We start from the raw sequence: 21,765 nt of genomic DNA, 5'->3' as shown, positions 1-21,765 counted from the left end.
AGTTTGGGGTTTTGAATTTACCACCAAAGCCAAACCTGATGAAGTCAAAAATATTTCATGGTCACTAACCCAGGAATGAGAATTCCATATCTAAGGGTATGACTACCTTAGAGCAGGATACAACATATTCACTGCTAGTTCTCTGAATCTGTCAGACTGAACACTGGTGTGTTCTGCACTTGTCTGGCTGAATTCAACGAAAGGAAATTAACAGCTAAGTTCAAATTTCACCTTCTTTAATCCACACCAGACCAGTCCAGATGAATGAGATGTACCCAACCTCCTCTCAGACCTGGTGAAAGGAAGCCATGATAGCTCTTAGGACTCCTACAAGAGTAAGCCTTCCAAATCTGCATATCCATGCTGAGGCACTTACAGAAGGTGTGTAATGGAGGAAACACTACCATTCTGCCATTATCATCTGGAAAAACAGATTCTAACTCTTGTCTACAAGGATTCTTGCGCCGAGTGGGTTCGCCAGCCTACTGGAACTTGCTGATGTGGTCTGGGGTGATTATCTTCTCGACTCCTCATGAAATCGATGCCTTAAAGACCACTGTGCCTTATTAAGAGATCAATAGACCAAGCATCTATCCAACATTCAGAAGGAACTGGGCATCTACAAATATCTCAAAAGTGACAGAAAACTGACCTGAGAATGGCCACCCCAGCCCTGGCCTATATCATCTGACTTTACCATGGGAAGACAGAAAGCTCGATTTTGCCAGAAATTGGGCACAAAGATACCCTTTCCTTTAAAATCACTCAATACAACTAACCTCTAGCCCCAAGACCTAGAGACTACACCATGATGTTTGACTGGGAGGGAGGACTAAGCCCTGAGAACTAAATTCAGATTGTGAATAGGAGTCTTGCATACTCGACTAGCTAGAGGACAGTGTCCATCTAGAAGGCTAGCAAGGGAGCTTCTGTGCCTGTATTCTTAGAGCCAGTCTCTGCCCTCAGAGTCGTGAATTTATCTTCACTCCAATTTCTTGTGGAGGAGGAAGACTGAAGTATAGATCCCTCAAGAGGAAGAATTCTCCCAAAAAACTTAATTTACAGAGATTGTGGTGGTTGTTCAGGTCTTGCACGTTAAAGTAAGTGGAACCGATGTTTCAGCCATTGAGCTATGGCTTTCTAAAGAACATGTCAAGACCTGGACAATCACTACAATCATGACACCAGCCACAGAAGCCTAAGAGAACATACAAATTTACAGAGGCTTCAAACTCTAACTTAAGTCTCCTACGTGGTTCTCTTTAGCATCACCAAAGGCTGTATTACCCGACACTAAGTACACCTTTGCTATGTTGCTTTATTCTTCCAAGAAAGAATCAAACTGAGGAAAGAGGTGAAAAGTCACTCCTGATTGGCCCCCTTCAGAGAAAAGTTCAGTGCTTAATCCAGGTTCCCAGCTATGTGCACAGGATGTCAGTCCTGATTCTACCAAGAAAACCACTCCCTCTCCCCATCTGCTTTTCTTTCTTTAGCTGAAGAACTTGCTTGTCTTGGAGTTTGCCAAGCCAATATAAGGTCCACTCATATAGCTGACCCACCCCCTAGTAGAGCCATAACTGCTTCTTCCAGTCCTTCCACTTCAGGGTCCCAAAAGGGGTTGACCAATAATGCTGTCAATCATGTGCACTGCTGCCAGGTCCTGTAGTGGAATGCCATCCCAGGCCAAATCTAAAACACTTAGCAAAGCACGTGAGGGCTACTATTTTCCCTCACCAACTAGTGTTGTCTAGCCTGCCACCACCTCGACCGACTTCTCCCAAGCTAGAGGCCAGGACTGCTAAAGTGCTATATGGATGAAATTAGCCCTTGGCCTAGACTTGCAGCTGTTGGTTCTCCATCAGGACCAATGAGGATCTGAAGGTAGCACCAGCCTTCTATAAGGGGAGTGAATTCAGCTGAGATAATTTTCCTCTGGCTCCATCTGCTGGCATGGGGACATAACCCATTCATTTGGACTGGTCTGGCATGGATGATAAAGAGAAAAGAATTAGAAACCAGTCAGAAGTAGAAAGAAATTCAGGAAAACAAATTCTTTTTTAAATGAAAATGAAGCATACCTCAAACTGCTACCAGTCTGGTTCAAACCCACCCAGAACTGCTATGACTGGTTTCTCTTTTTTTGTCTATTTATTTTTTAAATTTGTACCAGAAAGTGAGGAGGAGAGACAAAACCAATCCTTCTGAGGTCCACCTGGTATGGCAAGGAACTTGGCCTCCTCTCCTATTCCCCTAAAAGTGAATCTACCCCTGGCAAGACCCTAACTATCCCTTCAACTACTATGGCCCAAGCTGGGTGGCCAGCTCTCCAGCTGGGCCCAGGAGCTTTCTCAATAGACCTGTTCTCTGCTGCAAGGAATGCTTGTCACCATCTACTGAAGACAGAGAATACAAGTGCCTGCAAGATGCACTTTAAAAGGTAGGGCTCACAGCTCTTAAGTCTGTTTCCATCTGCTATCTGAGGGCGTAACTTATTCATTCTAAACTGGTCTGATGGATGAAATGGGACTCCCAGGTGGAAAAAAACTACAGAAAAAAATATTGACCTCATATATAATCTAATTTAATTTCATGTACTGAACTAATTGTTGTGCCCTGATCATCTCAGTATGCTAACTGAATAGTCTACTGCCATTCCTTAACCAATATTATTGTGATATTAGTTTTAATCTTTTATATTGTGTAGTGCTTGCTCACACAAATGAATCTTTTTCTGTCATCTGCTTTTTCATGTAAATGTACTGAATGCCTGTGGCAGTGCAATATCTTAATTACAATAGTTTATCCACAATTTAATTACTTACCAGGGCTGCATTCTTGGGCTACCAGATTAAGAACTTCAACGGCTGCTGGACACTGCTGTATGAATTCTTCACAGAATAAACTATCTTCCAAAAGCTGGGCCATGACAAGGCATGCTCTAGTAACAATATCAGTATGACTTCTATTAACAAATTAAATATGTCTCTTGCTTGTAAGCAGTATGAAAGAAATATCTAATTCTCAAGTTCACTGGACATTTTATAGGGAACAAAAATGATGATTCATAGTCCACATACTATTTATACAAGTACAATAATTAAAGTCAGGAGCATGCTCTATTTACAGAGCATAATGCACAGATTCAGAATAGATCTTTAAACTGAAGAATATGGCAACTGTAAAACAAAGCCTCTAGTTTCCTTAAATGCCTTGAATCAATTGTTTACTCTTTCCAAAAATACACGGACTAGGGACACGTAATGAAGCTACTAAGCAGTAAATTTAAAACAAATCAGAGAAAATACTTCTTCACTCAACAAATAATTAAGCTCTGGAATTCGAAGCCAGAAAATGTGGTAAAAATAGGTAATTTAGCAGGGTTTAAAAAAACATTGACAAGTTTCTAAAAGAAGAGACCATAAACCATTATTAAGATGGGAAAATCCACTGCTTATTCCTACACTAAGCAGCATAAAATCTGTTTTACTCTTTTGGGATTTTACCAGGCACTTGTGGCCTGGATTGGCCACTGATGGAAACAGGATAGATAACTGGGCTTAGCAATGCTTATATATTATTTACATACAATTTATCCATTTGCTATTTATTTATTTATTGCACTTGTATAATCCCACATTTTCTCACCTATTTGCTATTCAATGTCATATTTTCACAGAACTCCCCATACAAACCCTTCTTACCTTGTTCTTATCTCAGCAAGGAGTCGAACCACTGCCATTACTGAAGTTGAGCCATCTCCTGTTGCAGGAAGTGAGGTATGAATAGACAGACTGCCCTCCTGAGGGAGCAACATTGACTGGACTGCCTGTACTACCTTCTCAGTAATGGACAGTTTATGAAGAGGTAATGCCTGAGAGGAGTGATGGGACATTGGTGAAAAATTAAATTCAAGTGTTAATGTAAAAGAAAATGTGGGTGTTTTATTACTTTAAGCTAATATTTTACTACATACTTTAAAAAATAAAATACACTGTTGAACAAAAATTTTAAACAAAAAAAATTAAATCCAGCTTACTATAGAATAAATATTTAGCAATACCTGTAAATTCAAGACAAACAAGGAAAACAAAAAGCATACCAACACAAATTAAACATATATGAGTAATTATGTATCATTTTTAACACAGTATCAATTGATTAGCTCCCAACATATATGAGGTAATACACGGGATACAGCAGCACAGCAGTATATCAGCTTAAGAGATTTAAAATTACTCTAACTGAAAAACTACACTTTTATCATGATTCAGAAATAGAAATAAAAATACAGTTTCCAGAAATATAGATCATACTAAAACTGTTTCTTTGCCGATTCCTACTTTTGATATGGCATTTCATTGTTTGAAACACTGCAGAGGGATTATTTACAGGGAAAGTTTCATTCAAATAACTCAAAATCTCATATCACAGTACTTAACAGGATAAACAACTTCAAATTGTAACATAGTAAATGAAGGCACATAAAGACCAGTCCATCCATTCTGGGGGGGGGGGGGGGGGGGGGGGGGGGAGGAGGGAGGGGGAAGTTTCAAGTGGCCTTATTTGCTCAAGTGGCCTTATTTGCACATGATCTCCTTGTAGCACTCACAAACCCATTTGTTTCCCTGCAGAGAGCAATGGACATCCTTGACCTCTTTGGCCAGGTATCTGGTTTGTGGATTAATGCTGATAAATCAGAAGCCCTAAGGTTAACACCAAATCTAGACCGTACATGGCCAGGAATTTTTCTGTTACGGTGGATGAAGGAAAAGATAAAGTTTTGGGGGCTATATATTCCCAGTGTTCTCTCTAATCTATATTGCTGCAATCTACCTTCCTTATTACAAACCACAAAAATTATGAGACAAGTGGTGAAATATGCCACTCACTCTGTGGGGGCGAAATGCCCTTTTTAAAATGATGCTGTTACCAAAATGGCTTTACCCCAAGCAGCATTTGCCTTTGATTTTAAAGCCCCATGACCTGCAATGCTATAACGGAATAACAGAGGTTTCTATGAGGCTTGAAAAGACCAAGGTTGGCGATGCGTCATCACCAGTTGATGCGTCAGGATCGAGGCCTGTGCTTACTGGCAGAGCTGTAGCGAGGGGAGCTGACACCCGGGGCGGGTCGCCGCTGTGCACCCCCCCCCCCCCCCCCCCGGGTGCAGTACAGGGCACCCTCCTCCCGCTGGGGTGACCCCCCCCCCCCCCCCGGAGCACATACCTGCGGCGAGGGACGGGCGGGAGGGCCCATCCGCCCCGGCTGCACGTTGCTGGGGTGTGTCGGCTCCGCGCTGGTTCACTGCTCTCTCTGTCCCGGAACAGGAAGTAACCTGTTCCGGGGCAGAGAGGGCAGTACACCAGCGCGGAGCCGACACCCCCCAGCAGCGTGCACCCGGGGCGGACCGCCCCCCCCGCCTTCCTACGCCACTGCTTACTGGATTTTTGTGTTTGTAACATCGCATGTCATTTCCACTATTCTCAGAGACTGTTGTTTTTTTTTTTTAAATACTTATGAGTTTTGTGATGTCTCTTTTGAGTGAACTATGGGTGCTCTTTGACCTTAGCATACTTTGTACAAGCTCGTTCGGGGTCCTTGTCCGGCATGCTGAAATGTCACCCATTATTAAAACCTGTACGGTGGGCCTTAATGTCTTTTCGGATGAGATTTGGGTTGCATTCTTTTTGCTCTCAATACCTGTCCATAGTTGGCAATGCAGAGTTTCCTCTGGGCATGACCACCAGTGTTTTCCATCGATGGACCACAAAGGGTTTGGGAACCCTTGCACAAGTTCTAGACCCAGATGACCCTGTTTTGTTATCTTCTGAAGAACTCAAAATACTTATGACCTCCTCTCCCACAGATTGTTATGCTTATTTGCAGATTTCCCATTGTGTTTTATTTATTTTATTGCACTTGTATCTCACATTTTCCCACCTATTTGCAGTCTCAATGTGGCTTACAATATTACAACATGGCAGACGTCAATCAAGCGTAAGCAAAGAAATGAATTACATATAAAGAAATGAATGTAACATAGAAGGGTATAATCTATTCAGAAATCAGAAAACAGTCAAACTATCAAGCAAGTAGTAATGTTTTACAGTTCTTATAATTAATTATGGTAAGCCTTATTAAAGAGATAAGTTTGGGGGTCACGTGACGCGATGAGCGGGAGAAGACGCTGAGTGCGCAGCTCCTGCCTTCCCTTAGCTTCTTTATCAAAAATTCGTCCTAAAAATTGGATACAATACCCCACAAACGAAGGTAAACGAAGAGTGCTTAAAAGGAGAAAAGTTTAATACCAATTTGGAGGAGAATGACATCTAAGATTACCAGAAAAGATAGAGAAAAGACCCGGCCGCCCGATGACAAGATGGCGGCTCCGGCGAGCCCGGGGACATCAGCGGTGGGATCCGCGTGGGCAGCCGAGATTGTTGGGGAGGTTACTCAAGCATTGGAAGCCATATTGGAGAAAAAGCTGGGAGCGCTGGATAACAAACTAGAACAACTATATAATAGCGTAACGCAGATACAATTGGACATGGGACAATATCAACAACGGGCAAGTGATACGGAAGATCGTGTGGACAAAGTGGAAACAGAAGTAAGCCGCTTACAAAAACTAGTAGCTACTTACGCCGATAAAATCGAGGACCTCGAAAACAGATCGAGGCGTAACAATCTTCGCCTCGTGGGGCTTGCTGAAGATTTAGGAGAACGAGACCTGGCCAAATACCTTGAGACGTGGCTTACCAAAGAACTACAACTACCAACGGAGCTGGGCCCGCTGCGAATTGAAAGAGCGCATCGGCTGGGCCTTAAGCAGGGAGCAGAAGGGCGGCCCAGGGTAGTTATTTGTCGCATACTTAATTTTGCCCACAAGGTAGCCATTTTGCAGGCGATGAGAGGTGGAAAAGATCTACACAGTGGCAATAGGAAAGTATTATGCTTTCAAGATTACTCTGCCGCGGTAGCGGCGCAACGAAAGAAATTTTCCCCAGTGTGCTCGGAGTTGATACAGAGAAAAGTTAGATTTGCACTGATGTATCCAGCGAAATTGCGAGTAACCCACCAAACGGGAAATAAAATATTTACCACAGCAGAGGAGGCGAAAGAGTTCCTAGATCAACTGGAAGGAGAAAAATGAAGTGCTACTAAGCTCAAATGAAGAATATATAAAACTAGAAGAGATAAATAACCAATGCACCAATTGGGGGCACTAAGCTCAAGAGATCTCAACAGAAAGACAATGATAATTAATAGTATTCTCACCCTGAAGCTGAGACTGTGTTTAACCAACATAGCAGAACAGATATGGGTGTAAACAGTAGAAAACATCAACGAAAGAATAAAACACAGAACTCAACTATGAACTTGGTCCCAATGGATGACTCTACATTATAAGGGAGGCTGAGCTTACAAAAAAAGGATACAGTAAGACTGAACTGAAATACAGACTGAGCAATTTTGAAGAAGAGCCCCAACTAAACTCACTAATTTAACTATAACAAATATCTTGATTCAATCTGACAGCAGTTAATACAGAGATGAAGAAAGGTATGATGAACAATTTGTTAAGCTGTTGTTACTATTAAACTAAGCGCAGAATTTTGGATTCAAAATAGGTATGACTATTATGGAAATAGTAAGACATAAGAAGCAATTTTAAAGAGAGCTTTAAAGAGGATGTTGGGGCTTAGTTGGAAGGACCCAAATCATATAAGTGGGACTATAATTGACATAGAAGAAAATGTTATAACCATAGAAGCCCTGGATTACAAATGAAGTTGTCTTATGGCAGGAACGGGACATAGATGATGAAACACTGATCTGGCCGGTGGAAACCATATAGGTTTATGAGAATGATCATCATAGACTTATTGAACTAACCTAATAGCAGATAGTACAAGGAAGAAGAGAAGAATGTTGAGTAATTATAAAACATTGCATTGATATTTATGTTAAGTTGCACTGTATGGTTAAAGGTTAAAATGTGTTAGTAATCGATAGAGGGGTCAAAAATATGTAAAAGATTCATCAGCGAGCTAATATATAGAGGGAAACAGTAGGACGAATATATTGCATACAAATGAGAACAGGGGGAAAACAAAAAAGGGAAAGGCGTCGAAGGTGACCTAATTCCAATAGGAATAGAAGGGGATAGTAGGGGGGGAGAGGGGATTCCCAGGGGAAGGGAAGGGACAGGGGAGGGGGGGAGGGAGGGAGGGTACAGGAGACATTACCAGAAAACACAAGTGATACCTGAAAAGAAAGATAGACTATTCGCCCGATTATTTGAACAGGGGGGGGGGGGGGGGGCTGGAGGCTGGGCTGGCTCCTCTCGGACATCAAGATCATGTAAATATGGAGATGGAAAGCCAAGGCAGATATACTAATTAAGGTTATTACATGGAATGTTGGGGGCATCCCTTCGCCTATAAAAAGATCAAAATCTTAAGACACCTCCAAAGGCTTAGGGCTGACATAGCCTTTTACAAGAGACACATTTAACTGCAGAAGAACATGCTAAATTGAATAAATGGTGGGTGGGGGAATGTATGTCAACAGCAGCGGTGGGGAGAAAAAGGGGAGTAGCAATTCTAATTAGAAAAGGAATAACAAATCACATTCATAAGATAATCCAGGATCCTGAGGGACGTTATGTGTTAGCTATTGTCACAATTAATAGACAAAAACTCTTATTGGGCAGTATATACGCCCCAAATGTCCTAGATCTTAAATTCTACAAAAAATTAGTGGCAAAAATAGCACGTTTAGAATCTATACCAATAATACTAGGAGGAGATTTTAATATGACCTGGGACCCACAAGTGGACCGATCGCACCCTCCGGCAACAATCCACCGTACACAAACTAGAGGACTACCTGAATTGTGCACTACACTAGATCTCATAGATATATGGAGGACGTTGCATCCTGGGATCAGAGAATATACACATATGTCAAGAGCTCATGGTACCTCTTCCAGGATTGACTACCTATTAACATCAAGCACATTATTTCCCACAATTAGAGACGCTGATATAGGACCATGCGTTATCTCGGATCATGCGACGGTACATATGAATTGGATGGGGGGAGGGGAAGAAGAGAAATTTCGGGGGTGGACGTTCCCAACGTATTTAGTAAATAATGTGAGATTTCGAGAACATTTACAAACGAAATGGGCAGAGTATAAACATTTTAATGAAGACACAGTACTAACTTCAACTAGTTTTTGGGAAGCTGCAAAGGTGGTCTTGCGGGGAGAAACTATCAGTTTTACTACCCAATACAAGCGTGCAAGAGATAGGGAAATCCTGCGATTGGAGAAACAAATGAGAGAAGTAAATAGACATTATGGCTTAAATCCTTGCCCTCGGCTTAGACAGGAGATATTAGAAATACAGGCGACTTATAACTCCTTATTACATGATAGGGAAGTGAAATCCCAAACATATTATAGATTCCAATTGTATAAATTTGGGAATAAGGGAGGGAAACTTCTGGCAAGAGTTATTGCCCCTAGATACGCTTCCAGAAATATCACTAGTATTAAAACACAAGAGGGAAATGTGATACATTCCAATAAAGAAATTAGACAGGTATTTAAAACATATTATCAACACTTATATAGTTCCACAGAACAAGAAGGGCTATCAGGCACGCAATATCTCCAAAACCTTACGATTCCACAGATAAATGAACATGACTGCAATCTACTGAACGCGGAGATTAGTGAGGATGAGATCACATGGGCTATAAGACATAGCAAGATGGGTAAAGCGCCAGGGCCCGATGGATACAAAGCAGAATTTTATAAATTAATGGGAGAATCGATTGTACCTACATTAACTAAAGTGTTTAAAGAATGGATATCAAAAGGTACATTACCTGAACATTTAAATCTAGCGCGTATAATTGTGTTTCCAAAGCCTAATCGAGATGAGCAACTAGTAACATCGTATCGCCCTATATCGCTTATTAATCATGAAGCAAAACTATTTGCAAAAATTTTAGCAAATAGACTAGGCCGTGTTCTCCCAAAAATAATCCATGAAGCTCAAGTTGGCTTTGTGCAGGGTAGGTCGGTAGCTAGGAATCTCAGACGAATTTTGACATCATTGGAATATTTAGAGCACACTAATGAACAAGCTTTAATGATTAGTTTTGACGCTGAAAAGGCGTTCGACAAAGTGGAATGGTCTTTCTTATATGAGGTGATGGAGGGATATGGTATAAAAGGAGAGTTTGTACAGGCTATTAAAGCTTTATATGCAGACCCTCTAGCGCAGGTAATGGTCAATGGGAACTTATCTGAGGCAATTCATATAGGCAGGGGAACGAGACAAGGCTGCCCGCTATCGCCCTTACTATTTGCACTATATCTAGACCCTCTAATTAGGGATATTCAAGAATGCCCAGCGGTGCCTGGAGTAGACATACAACACCAGCAGTTCAAAATGGCTGCATTTGCAGATGACTTGCTCATTATTTTAAAGAACCCAAGAGAAGCGCTGGGTAATTTATTAGAGATTTTTAGGGAGTTTGGAGACTACTCGGGATTCACGCTAAACCTTGACAAATCAGAGGCCTTAGCTATAAATACAGATGCCCATAGCCTATGGCCCATAGATTTCCCTCTAAAGCGGGCAACTAAATCTTTTAAATATTTAGGGATTATATTACCGGTAAATACAAGAGATCTCTATGATTTAAATGTTAGCAAACTCAAAGAGCAGACCATGCACCAGTTAAACTCTTGGCAAAATCTTACGATATCCTTGACAGGGAGGATATGTTTAGCAAGGATGGTAATAATGCCGAGGTGGCTGTATGTTTTACAAGTTCTACCACTAAAACTCAAGCAGACTGACATAAAATACTTTTATAAACTTCTGAGAAAATTCTGTTGGGCTGGGAAAAGGGCCAAACTTCAATTGAAATTCCTGTTAGGAGGGTGGAGACAAGGGGGAATGGGGATTCCAAATATCAAATACTACAATATGGCTTGCCTGCTAAGACAGGTTAGAGATTGGGTAATGAATGCATCGGATCATACACCACTTGAGTATGAGATAGTGTACTTCGCCCCATATAATTATCTAGCGTTATTACATACCCCGAATAAGATACTCCCCCTAGATTTAAACATAGTGTTTTGCTCCAGCCTACTAGGGAAGCGTGGAGATTTATAGGGAAACTTCTGGGGGGGAGACCCCTTTAATACAGAGCTATTAACTATAAGGGGCAACCCGATGTTTGTACCGGGGATAGAGAATCAAACTTTTGTCATGTGGGAAAGAAACGGCATAGCAATTATGCAAGATATATTGGGGGGTGATGGGCATATCAAAGCAGTAACACAAATGCAAACTAACGCACAATGGAGGGATTATTTTGCGCATAGCCAACTCACGCACTATGTGCGCACACTAAATACAGATGAGATTAAGAAACACTTAGGTGAGAAAATTAGAAAATTCTTGAAGAAATAGCTGAGGAGGTGCCATCAATCTCCAGTATACACCTGAAATTGTGGGGACTGATGCCTGAGAGAGAGTTTAGTCAACTCCGTCAGAAATGGGAAACAGATATAGGCAAGGCATTGACAGGTTGGAATATTGTAAAACAAATACAGGATATGCCCAGAATAGTAGGAGGGGCTAACCTAAGGGAATGTGCGTTTCGCATATTGCATAGGGCTTATTTTACCCAGACACAACTATACAAATCAGGGGGCATCCATACCGCTACCTGCCTGAAATGTCAGAGGGCAGATAATACGCTATATCATGCGATATGGGCATGCCCTGCAATAAAAAAATACTGGAGACATATAGCTGTATTTCTATCTACAACTGTCAATTGTGATATTGCATTGAACCCTCTATGTCTAGTGCTAGATAAACATGACGCCTTTCCCAGGCTAAACAAAGATAAAATGATGCTATGCCGCAAAACATGTCTCATTGCCAAGAAATGCATAATGCAGCACTGGACCTCTGCACACCCTCCGACTTTCTGGCATTGGCGGAACCAGGTACACCAATTGCTCACTTGGGAAGCGAGAGAGGCAAAAGGGACATACAAACGCAAAGAGCGCTTTCTAAAAATCTGGGGGTGTTATCTGGATGGGATGACTCACAGAGGGAGAAGTCGAATTCTTAACAATCTGTAATATTTGTTTTTTCTTTTTTTTTTTTGTTTGTTTTTGTTTGGGTGTCAATTGTGATAACAGAAGACTTATCTATAGGTAAATAGGGGGGGAGGGGGATATTATGATCAAGATGTGATATTGGTTATAATATATAGCCGAAACTGGAGGATAACAAATGAAAACACATAAGTCATCGGAGGTTGATACTATTACACTTTATTATGTAAATGATGTTAATCCTTTCTTTTGGCAATAATATCACAATAATATATCAGTTGTTGGAAAGGAGGAGTGGGGAAGGGAGGGAGGGGAGAAAGGGGAACATGGGGGGGGGGGGGGGAAAAAAAAAAAAAAATTATTACAAACAAGTTGTTGATGATATAATTAGATGACTGCGTTGTATATATACTCATTTTGGTGTTGTATAATGGTCTGTTATTACGATAATATAATAAAAAAGTTGAAACATAAAGAGATAAGTTTTTAGTGTTTTTCGAAAGTTGGTTAAGTCATAAATAGTTTTCAGATCAAGTGCTAATGCATTCCACAACTGAGTGCCAATGTAGGAAAAGCAGGACACGTGTACTAATTTATATTTTAGACCTTTACAACTAGGGAAATGAAGTCCCAGGAATGTGTGAGCTGATCTTTTAGCGTTCCTGGGTGGCAAATCAATGAGGTCTGACATAAAGGCCGGAGCATTTCCATGGATGACTTTATGAATCAGAGTGCAAATTTTAAACATAGTGCGTTCCTTAACTGGAAGCCAATGAAGCTTTTCACTAAGGGGTTTTGCACTTTCATATTTGGTCTTGCCAAATATGAGTCTAACTGCAGTGTTCTGGGCTGTCTGAAGTTTCTTGATGATATACTCTTTACAGCCGGCATACAATGCATTGCAATAGCCCAGATGACTCAGCACCATAGATTGTACCATGTTGCGAAAAATGTCTCTTGGGAAGAAAGGTTTTAGTCTTCTAAGTTTCCACATAGACAAACATTTTCTTGGTTGTATTCCTCACATGATTTTCAAGTGTGAGATTTCGATCTATTGTGACTCCAAGGATCTTCAAGGTGTCTGAGACAGGAAGGGAAAAGTTTGGTGTGGTTATGGAGGTGAATTTGCTTGTATTATGTTGTGAAGTAAGTACAATGCATTGCATTTTTTCAGCGTTAAGTTTTAATTGAAAAGCATTAGCCCAAGAATGCATAATTTGGAAGCTTTGGTTGATATCGTCCATAATTTCCATTAGGTTGTCTTTGAACGGAATGTAGATCGTCACATCATCTGCATATATATATGGGTTGAGGCCTTGATTGGATAATATCTTGGCAAGTGGTGTCATCATTAGGTTGAAGAGGGTCGGGGAGAGTTGAGATCCTTGGGGCACTCTACATTCCGGTATCCATGACTATGGGAATTGATTTCCACCATTTTGAGCCCAGGTAGCTAAATCCCGCTGTGAACTTATATAGTACGTTTTTGTAGTTGGGCAGGTGAAGTACTAGGTAACCTCTGGTTCCTGGGTTTGCATTTCTTGGTGATAGTTTGATCATGTCTAGAATGTAGTCCGGTGAAATGCCAAACAGTATTTTGAAGATAATTGTGCTGGTTTTGAAAAATAGTCTGGACTGGATCAGGAACCAATGTAGCATTATGAGTAGTGGGGGTTGCTCTATCATATTTCGACTTTTTGAATATCAGTCTCACTGCTGTGTTTTGGACGGTTTGCAACGATCGTAGTAGGTTTTCTTTGCAGCCTACATATGCTGCATTACAGTAGTCTAGTTGGGTCAATATCAGCACCTGTTGTATAAGACGGAATGACTGTCTGGGGAAATAGTCTCCGATTCTTCTCAGTTTCCATAGTGTTTTGAAGCTTTTTGATGTGATTGCAGCAACTTGGTTTTCAAGGGTCAGATGTCTGATGAGAATGCTTCCTAATATTTTTATTTGTGTTTCGATTGTGTAAGATTGCTGATCTATTATGAGGTTTTGGTAAGTAGTGGGATTGTGCTGGCTGGATAATCCAGGAGTTTGGTTTTGTCTCGGTTCAGTTTAAGTCTGACAGCTGTGGCCCAATTTTCCATGAGGATGAGTCCTTTTTTTGGCCTTATCCAGTACCTCTGTGATGCTGTTGTTGAAAGGTATGTAGATGGTGGCATTATCTGCGTACATGAATGGTTTAAACCCATTTTTCCAGTTTCTTGTCAAATGGAGCCATCAGGACATTGAATAGTATTGGTGATATTGGTGAACTCTGAGGGATCTCGCATTCAGGTATCCGGGAGGCTGAAATTCATTGGACATCTTGGCAAGGTAGGACCTAGTTCTTAGAAAACTGCTGAATCAGGCTGCTACTGCTCCAGTTATTCCTATGTTGTCAAGCAGGGTCATCAGTATTGTGTGATCTACTAGGTCGAAGGCACTTGATATATCAAATTGTAGTAGTAGTATTGACTGGTCTTGGCTTATTATTCTTCTGAATTTAGTGATTAGGGTGGTTATGACTGTTTCAGTGCTATAGCATGGTCTGAAGCCTAACTGAGAGATGTGAAGGACTGAATAGTGCGTTAGGTATTCCATTAATTTTTGTGCTACTAGTCCCCTCCATTGTTTTTGTCAGCAGTGGTATTGATGCCACTGGTCTGTAATTAGTGAGTTTGCTGATTTTTCTTGGTGGCTTCTTTAGGGACTGGAGTGAGTATGATATTCCCCTTGTCAGAAGGGAAATGGCCTTTTGAGAACATGTATTCTATGTGTTCAGTTAAGCGTATGATGAACCAATCTGGTGGGTTTTCCATCATGCAGTTTGGGTAGCTGTCTAGTAGGCATGTGGCGTGTGCATATTTTGTCAGTAGTGCTTTAACTGAGTTGGTTGTTGGTATCTTAAAGGAGGATCAGATTCTGTCTGCCATGATGTGGTCCTCGTTGATTTCACATTCGTGTAGGAAATCTATGACTACTGTTTGTGCTGCAGCTATATTTGATCTTATTATTATTTATTCTTTAAAATACTGTGCGAGCTCATCTGCACAATATTTTTCGTTTGACATTAGCAGAGCTTGTGTGTTCATATATTTTTTTTGTGTTTATCTCTTCTGGACGCAAGTATGTACTATAATATTCCGCATTCCGCTTTGACTCTTTTTATGGTATGTTTTGTACTTGGCTTAAGAGCTTTCCGCCATGTGGTTTTGTTAATGTCCGATTTGTTTTTGGACCATTTTCTTTCCACTTTCCTGCACAGATTTTTCATCTCTAATAGTTCCTCATTGAACCAGGGATGTGGTTGTCATTTCCTCTTAGTTTTCATTTTGAGTGGTGCTATTTCGTTTCGTGTGTTTCTCATGAAGTGAATGTTAGTGGGTATTATGTTTGTTTGGTCATTCATCGCTGTTGACCAGAAGCTATGGCTGTCCACTTTTCCTCTGGTTAGAGCAGTGTGTGGTGTCCTCAGTTCTCTGTTTTTGCTGTTCTCTTTCCACTGAAGTGTGAAGGTGAGTTTGTTATGGTCTGACATGGCATCTCTGCCCAGTTATGAATCTCTATTATATGGTTGTTATTGGCTAAGAACCCGTAAGTTAGTATGCCTAATTGATTACCTTTTACATGAGATGAGGTGGATGGTGCCATTTTGAAGATCCACTGGTTCAGGAAATTTGTTAGAAGCCTGGTGTTGGCGTCATGTTCCTTGTCTAGATGTAGATTGATATCACCTAATAGAAAGACATTTGAGAAGTTTGTGCATATGTTTGATATTTAGTCCATGAAGTCGTCTTGGGCGCTGGACCATCTTCCAGGTGGGCGGTAGAAAAGTATACCGCATAATTGATCAGTTAATGTTGAGTCTGTGATTTTGCATGCCATGATTTCAATTGCAGGGGATATATGTTCAGCTATGGTTTCTACTGTAAAGAAGGATTTGTATACTAAGGCAACTCTGCCTCCTTTCTTTTTAGTTCTGTTGATGTGTGCTATTTGAAATCCCGGCAGGCTAAGTCAAGCAGTGCTGGGTCATCTCGTTTCTGTTATGAATAATATACCTAATTGCTCGGTTTCAGTTCAGTCTCTAATTATGGTTGACTTGTTAACCACTGATCTCGCATTTATGTAACAATGTTGTTGGTGGTGTACTTATCAGTCTGTAAATGTCTGTGTGTTCTATCTTTTCTGATGTTGAGGCCCGTATAATTGTTATTTGTGCACATATTTTTGGTATTGGTTAGGGTGTTGACCTCTGGTTTGTTTTGGTTTTTATAGTTTGGTCTTTCCAATTGGTGAGGGAAGTATCATCTTGCTGTAATAAGTACAGGGATTTTGGTCCACTCGTTGAGTGATGCAGCTTGTAATCTCGTTATCCATAGTATTACCATGCAGTAGAAAAACCATGATCTAATATTGGCCATAATGGAATATGTTGTGAGACTTGTGGTAGAGTGGTGGTAATGACTCTGGGCAAGTCACTTAACCCTCCATTGCCCCAGGTACGAATAAGTACCTGTATATACTATGTAAACCGCTTTGAATGTAGTTACAAAACAAACCACAGAAAGGTGGTATATCAAGCCCCATTCCCATTATGTGTTAATTGCTGGAGCCACCCGTGGTCTACCCAAGTCACTCAGTAAACTTGACTTTATTCCACTATTTTTCCTGATGCACAATGGTGCAAATGGTATATTATAAAGACAGAAAGAACAGCCAACAAAAAACTTGTAACAGAAATCTGATCTATCGTATCTAGGGGGCGCCGCAGTCAATCGGAGCTGGACACAGAGGCCATGAAAAAAAGAGCATTTGCCTCCCTGTTATTAGGTAGGGTTTCTCTTTCAAGCTTTCTTCAATAGTCAGTCATGCAGCTGTGAAGGGAGAGTTTAGAGAGGGCTACAGGCCACAGTGTAGCTTTCATGTTCATGGATTTGACAATTTCCTTAGTTTGCTGTTTTATGGAAGGTTACAAAAGCAGACAGTTCTCTTTTTCAAGTTGCTGGCTGGAGGTGAGCTGAACAGGATAGGTATTTGTAAGACAAAGGAAAGTAAATGACCTTAACATTAGAATGCAGCTATGAGAAAATGCTACCACAGTGTTTGTTTTAATCTCAACAAAACTTATGCCTTATTGTTATTAGGTAGGCTCCTCTTACAGGCTGCAGTTGTTCCATAGTCAGTCGTGCAGCTGTGAAGGGAGAGTTTAGAGCGGAAGACAGGCCACAGTGTAGCTCTCATTTTCATAGATTTGTCAATTTCCTTTGTTTGATTTTGAAGGAAGGTTACAAAAGCAGACAGTTCTCCTTTTCAAGTTGCCAACATGGAATTACTGCAGGCAATGGAGGGGGAGAGGGGAGGTGAGCTGAGTAGGACAGGCATTTGTGAGACAAAGGTGAGTAATTGATCTTAAGCACTTCTTGGAATGCAGCTATGAGAAAAGCTTCCACAATGCTCATTTTAAATCTCCAAAAACTTAAATCTTGATAGATACATTTACACATCTTTATTTATCTCAAGAGTGTTGCTTCACTTTATTAATGCTTTTCTAAATGCACTTAAACAGTCTTATTTAAGTCAGAAACATTGCTTTTCTTGAGGCTGTTCTACCTTGAGCACCGGTCTTGCAATCCACAGGTGGCCAGTTCAAATCCCACTACTGCTCCTTGTGATCTTGGGTAAGTCACTTAACCCTCCATTGCCTTGGGTATAAAATTATATTGTGAGCCTTCCTGGGACAAAGAAATATCCAGTGTACCTGAATGTAACTCACCTTCAGCTACTACCGAAAAAGGTGTGAGCAAAATCTAAAATAAAATCTAAATCTTCTTCTCCAGAATACTAGGGTGTTTGAAGATCTTTGATTTATTTGACCAGAGCAGATTTTTGAATTAAAATAAAGTGAGATTTCAGAACTTTCTATCTATTCAGTATAAGAAAAAGCCAGTTTGTCTGTTGCAGCAATAAATAGGGGGGTGTTAATTTCACAGCCAGTGCGTGTTGAGGGTCCAAATCTCTTTGAAGTAGGAAAGTTGAGATTCTCTGATAGTTATGCAGTCTTTCAGTAGAACTGCTTATTCTATTTATATTTGTACTTTTATATCTTGAAACAAAGTAAAATAGTTTTAAAGTCCATTATCCGATACCTAGCAGGCACTTCTGCTCACTAGAGACATGGATCTAAAGACTGTATTTCACTTCTGTGAGATTACTTTTCACCTGCCTTTCTACTAAAATTCTCAAGATGAAGTAACCTCAATAATAAATCAGAAGCTGATAGTTTTAAAGATCAGTCCAGGACCTGTGGGTTAGCGCCCATCTGCCAGCAGGTGGAGATATGAGTACAAAATTGTGCTGTGCCTTATAGTAATATGTATAGCCCCAACATTTCTGTATTAGATATCTAAGCAAGCAAAACATGAAAAAGTGAATAGAACAAAAAATTCAAATTCAGATTCCTTCTTTTGTGTAAAAGACTAATTAACATGAAAAATATTTGCTCAACAAGAGAACCAGGAACACTGAGTACAGAAGATCTTGCCAGAAACAAGTTGAATTCATTAGAAAGACAGGGGTGGGTTATCTGGACTGTCTGATGCTATAAAAGAAAAACAACAGATAAGATCTAATTTCTCCTTCCATGTCATCAGCACCAGACCAGTCCAGGACCTATGTGATGTAGCTAAGCTATCCTCAACATAGGAAGGAACTAGACTCCCAAATTAACTCCTTCTCTAGATGCCACATTGACACAATAATGCTTGGCAAAATTACGTAGAGAGGACCATGCTTTATAAATATTTAGTGGCAAAACTGAGTTAAGCTCCACCCAAGATGACAAAACCGCTCTCAAAGTGAGCTTTCAACACAAGAGGTTGCTTACCTAACATAAGCAGACAAAATCACGTTTTGCAGCTAATGAGCAATAGTAGCCTTACCAAAAACAACAAAGAATTTGTCAGAAATAGGAAACTCAGAGCCCTTTTGACATTCAAAAAACATAGGAAGGAAAATTCAGATCTATAATGCACTTGATAAAAAGGAGAGAAATTAATTCTCACTTGCTTATTTTCTTTTAGTTCCACTACACCATTCCAGAACTTGCAAGTTATGTCTCTCAATCATTAGGTGAAGATAGAAAACACAGAATTGTGCTGTGTTCATAAGAACCATGTGCAGCTCCCACAGTCCAGTATTTCATATAACCAAGCAGTTAACAAAAGAAACTGTAAAACTGACTTTCTTCTAATATCTAAATATACAATTGAGCACAGCGTAGAAGACCAAGCCATAACTAGACTGAAACCACTTCTGTATGACTGGAGAAGTGGGGTATCTGAAATGACCAAGTGGAACTAAAGCAAAGAAAATTAACAGGTAAGAACTAATTTCTCTTTCAACATTTTCAACATCTTTTAACATTGCTTTTGACTTGTAACCACTCGCCTCCACCTACCCTCCTCTCCTCCTTCCTGTACACATTAATTGATTTGATTACTTTATTTTTTGTCTATTAGATTGTAAGCTCTTTGAGCAGGGACTGTCTTTCTTCTATGTTTGTGCAGCGCTGCATACGCCTTGTAGCGCTATAGAAATGCTAAATAGTAGTAGTAGTAACATGCAGGATGTCTACAAGAACAGCTATGAATGGAAAAAAACAGCTGCCACTGCCCCAACTGAAGCCCGAAAACAGACTGAAAGGACACATCCTGTCATGCCAAAACATCCCATCTGTAGTGCTTAGAAAAAGTATACAATAAGGACCACGTCTCTGCCCTACGAATATCCAGTGGCGAAATTGCTTTTATTTCTGTCCAAGAAATTGCTACTCCTGTAATGGAATGAGCTTTTAGAACAGAAGAAGGCTGCTTACCTGCCAGAATATAAGCAGATGGATTATGAAGAAATTATTTTATTCTGAGTTTCTCCTTACTGTTTGTCTACGTAAATACTGAGGAGCTGGACTGGATGCCAAAAGAGATGTCTCAGATCAGTTTTCAGTTCTCTATCTCCTCCTGCTGGTTACATGGACACAACTATCCCACAGGTTCTGGAATAGTGGAAAGCTACGTAATGTAAAGAAGAAATTTCATCTAGTAATGGGTAGCCTTAAGAGCTGGCTCACCTTTTTTGTCCTGACCAAACAAAACGGCCTGATTTCCAAAAATCACTGGTTACTTCTAAGCACCACATCAAAACTATCAGAAGACTGAAAAAGGAAAACCTAGTTCCACACCTCTCTGAAAAAGGACGCAAGGTTGACTGACTGGTTTACATAAAAGGTAGAAACCAACTGAGGCAGAAAAAAGGAACGGTAGGGATAAAGACTTCAGTCTCTGAAAAAACGAAGAAAGGAGTCTCTACAGGAGAGAGCTTGCTAGTTCAGACACTCTTCTGGCTGAAGAAATTGTCACCAGGAATACCTTCTTTAGAGTGAGGCACCCTTAGGAAACAGACAACATCCACATCAGCAGCTAAGAACATATGCTAAGGACATGTTCTCTAATCGAACCCTGAAATATACTAGTGCCACAACCTGGACCCTCACACAGCTAAGGCCAGATCATTTTTTTGAAACAGTCCTGCAAAAAGCAGAGAATTTAGGGCACCAAAGAGTGAGACAGTGTCCTGTCTGCACACCATGCCTCAAAAATCCCAAACTAGGGCATCTATCTCAACAGAGAGTTTAAGTGTCGCTTCTACTTTATGGTACTGCAAATCCTAAGGTTATGTCTCCTTCCACAGAAATAGTAGTTTTCTTAATTACAGTTGGTCACCACAGTATCAGCTTTAGGCTGTTGAAATCTTTCTTTCTCAGAAGGAAACAAAAGAATAAAACTTAGACTTTGCTCTGGCCAACTTTAAATCCATATCAGGGGAGTCCCACTCCACTGAGTGTATATCCAGAATAGTCTCATGCACCAGAAATGCTGCTGGAAGACGGATGCAAACCAACAGATCCTGGACTGGTCTGGTGTGAACTACAAGAATTCATCATTATAGATTTGTCCAAGCAGCTACCTGGTAATAAATCCCTTTGTTGCGGGATCTTCTACTCAAATCAGTACTATGTGGGTGTTATTTTAAATCAGCTTACCTCAGATCTGCGAACACACAACCTAGACAGTGGAACAGTCAATGTGTCAGATGCCTTGGAGGTCTTTCTACAATCTACTGAGGGAAATCTGACTGTTGCAATACCTTCTTGTTCATTAATAGATGCTACCACTCCATCACTATCAGATATTCCTCTACCCAACACCTGCAATGAAAATGAATTAAACCTAGTTATAAATAACAGATAGAAAGATTATTATTTCTTACACATTGCACTTTTAAAAATTAAAATCTAATTCACCTGCCCATTGAGCATCATGTTTTTAAGCAACAGACAAAAAAATAGAGCAATGCGATAGATCAATGGCAGTTATTTGAATATAAGAAACATAATACTTTTCAATAGGGCATGATTTCAGTTATCTTACACTGCTAAAAACACTAACTTAGTTTCATTGGCAGTAATATTGGGCTTCACAAAGCATCTGCTGCTGCCTTGAATTATTATACACATAATAAATGACAGCACAAAAGAAATGGCCCATCCAGTTTG

At 40.4% G+C, this 21,765-nt stretch overlaps 1 protein-coding gene across 1 annotated transcript in view; it reads right to left on the bottom strand.

Annotated features, from left to right (window-relative positions):
- Positions 1–21,765, bottom strand: part of HECTD4 (HECT domain E3 ubiquitin protein ligase 4) — a 467,625-nt gene that overhangs the window by 170,720 nt on the left and 275,140 nt on the right. Inside the window, 3 exon segments of the mRNA XM_030218637.1 lie at positions 2,823–2,938; positions 3,702–3,871; positions 21,253–21,417. Of these exon segments, the coding sequence (XP_030074497.1) occupies positions 2,823–2,938; positions 3,702–3,871; positions 21,253–21,417 (451 nt within the window).

The sequence above is a fragment of the Microcaecilia unicolor genome, chromosome 11, assembly GCF_901765095.1.
Source record: "Microcaecilia unicolor chromosome 11, aMicUni1.1, whole genome shotgun sequence".
Classification (NCBI taxonomy): domain Eukaryota; kingdom Metazoa; phylum Chordata; class Amphibia; order Gymnophiona; family Siphonopidae; genus Microcaecilia; species Microcaecilia unicolor.
This window is presented reverse-complemented; position numbering and strand designations above follow the sequence as displayed.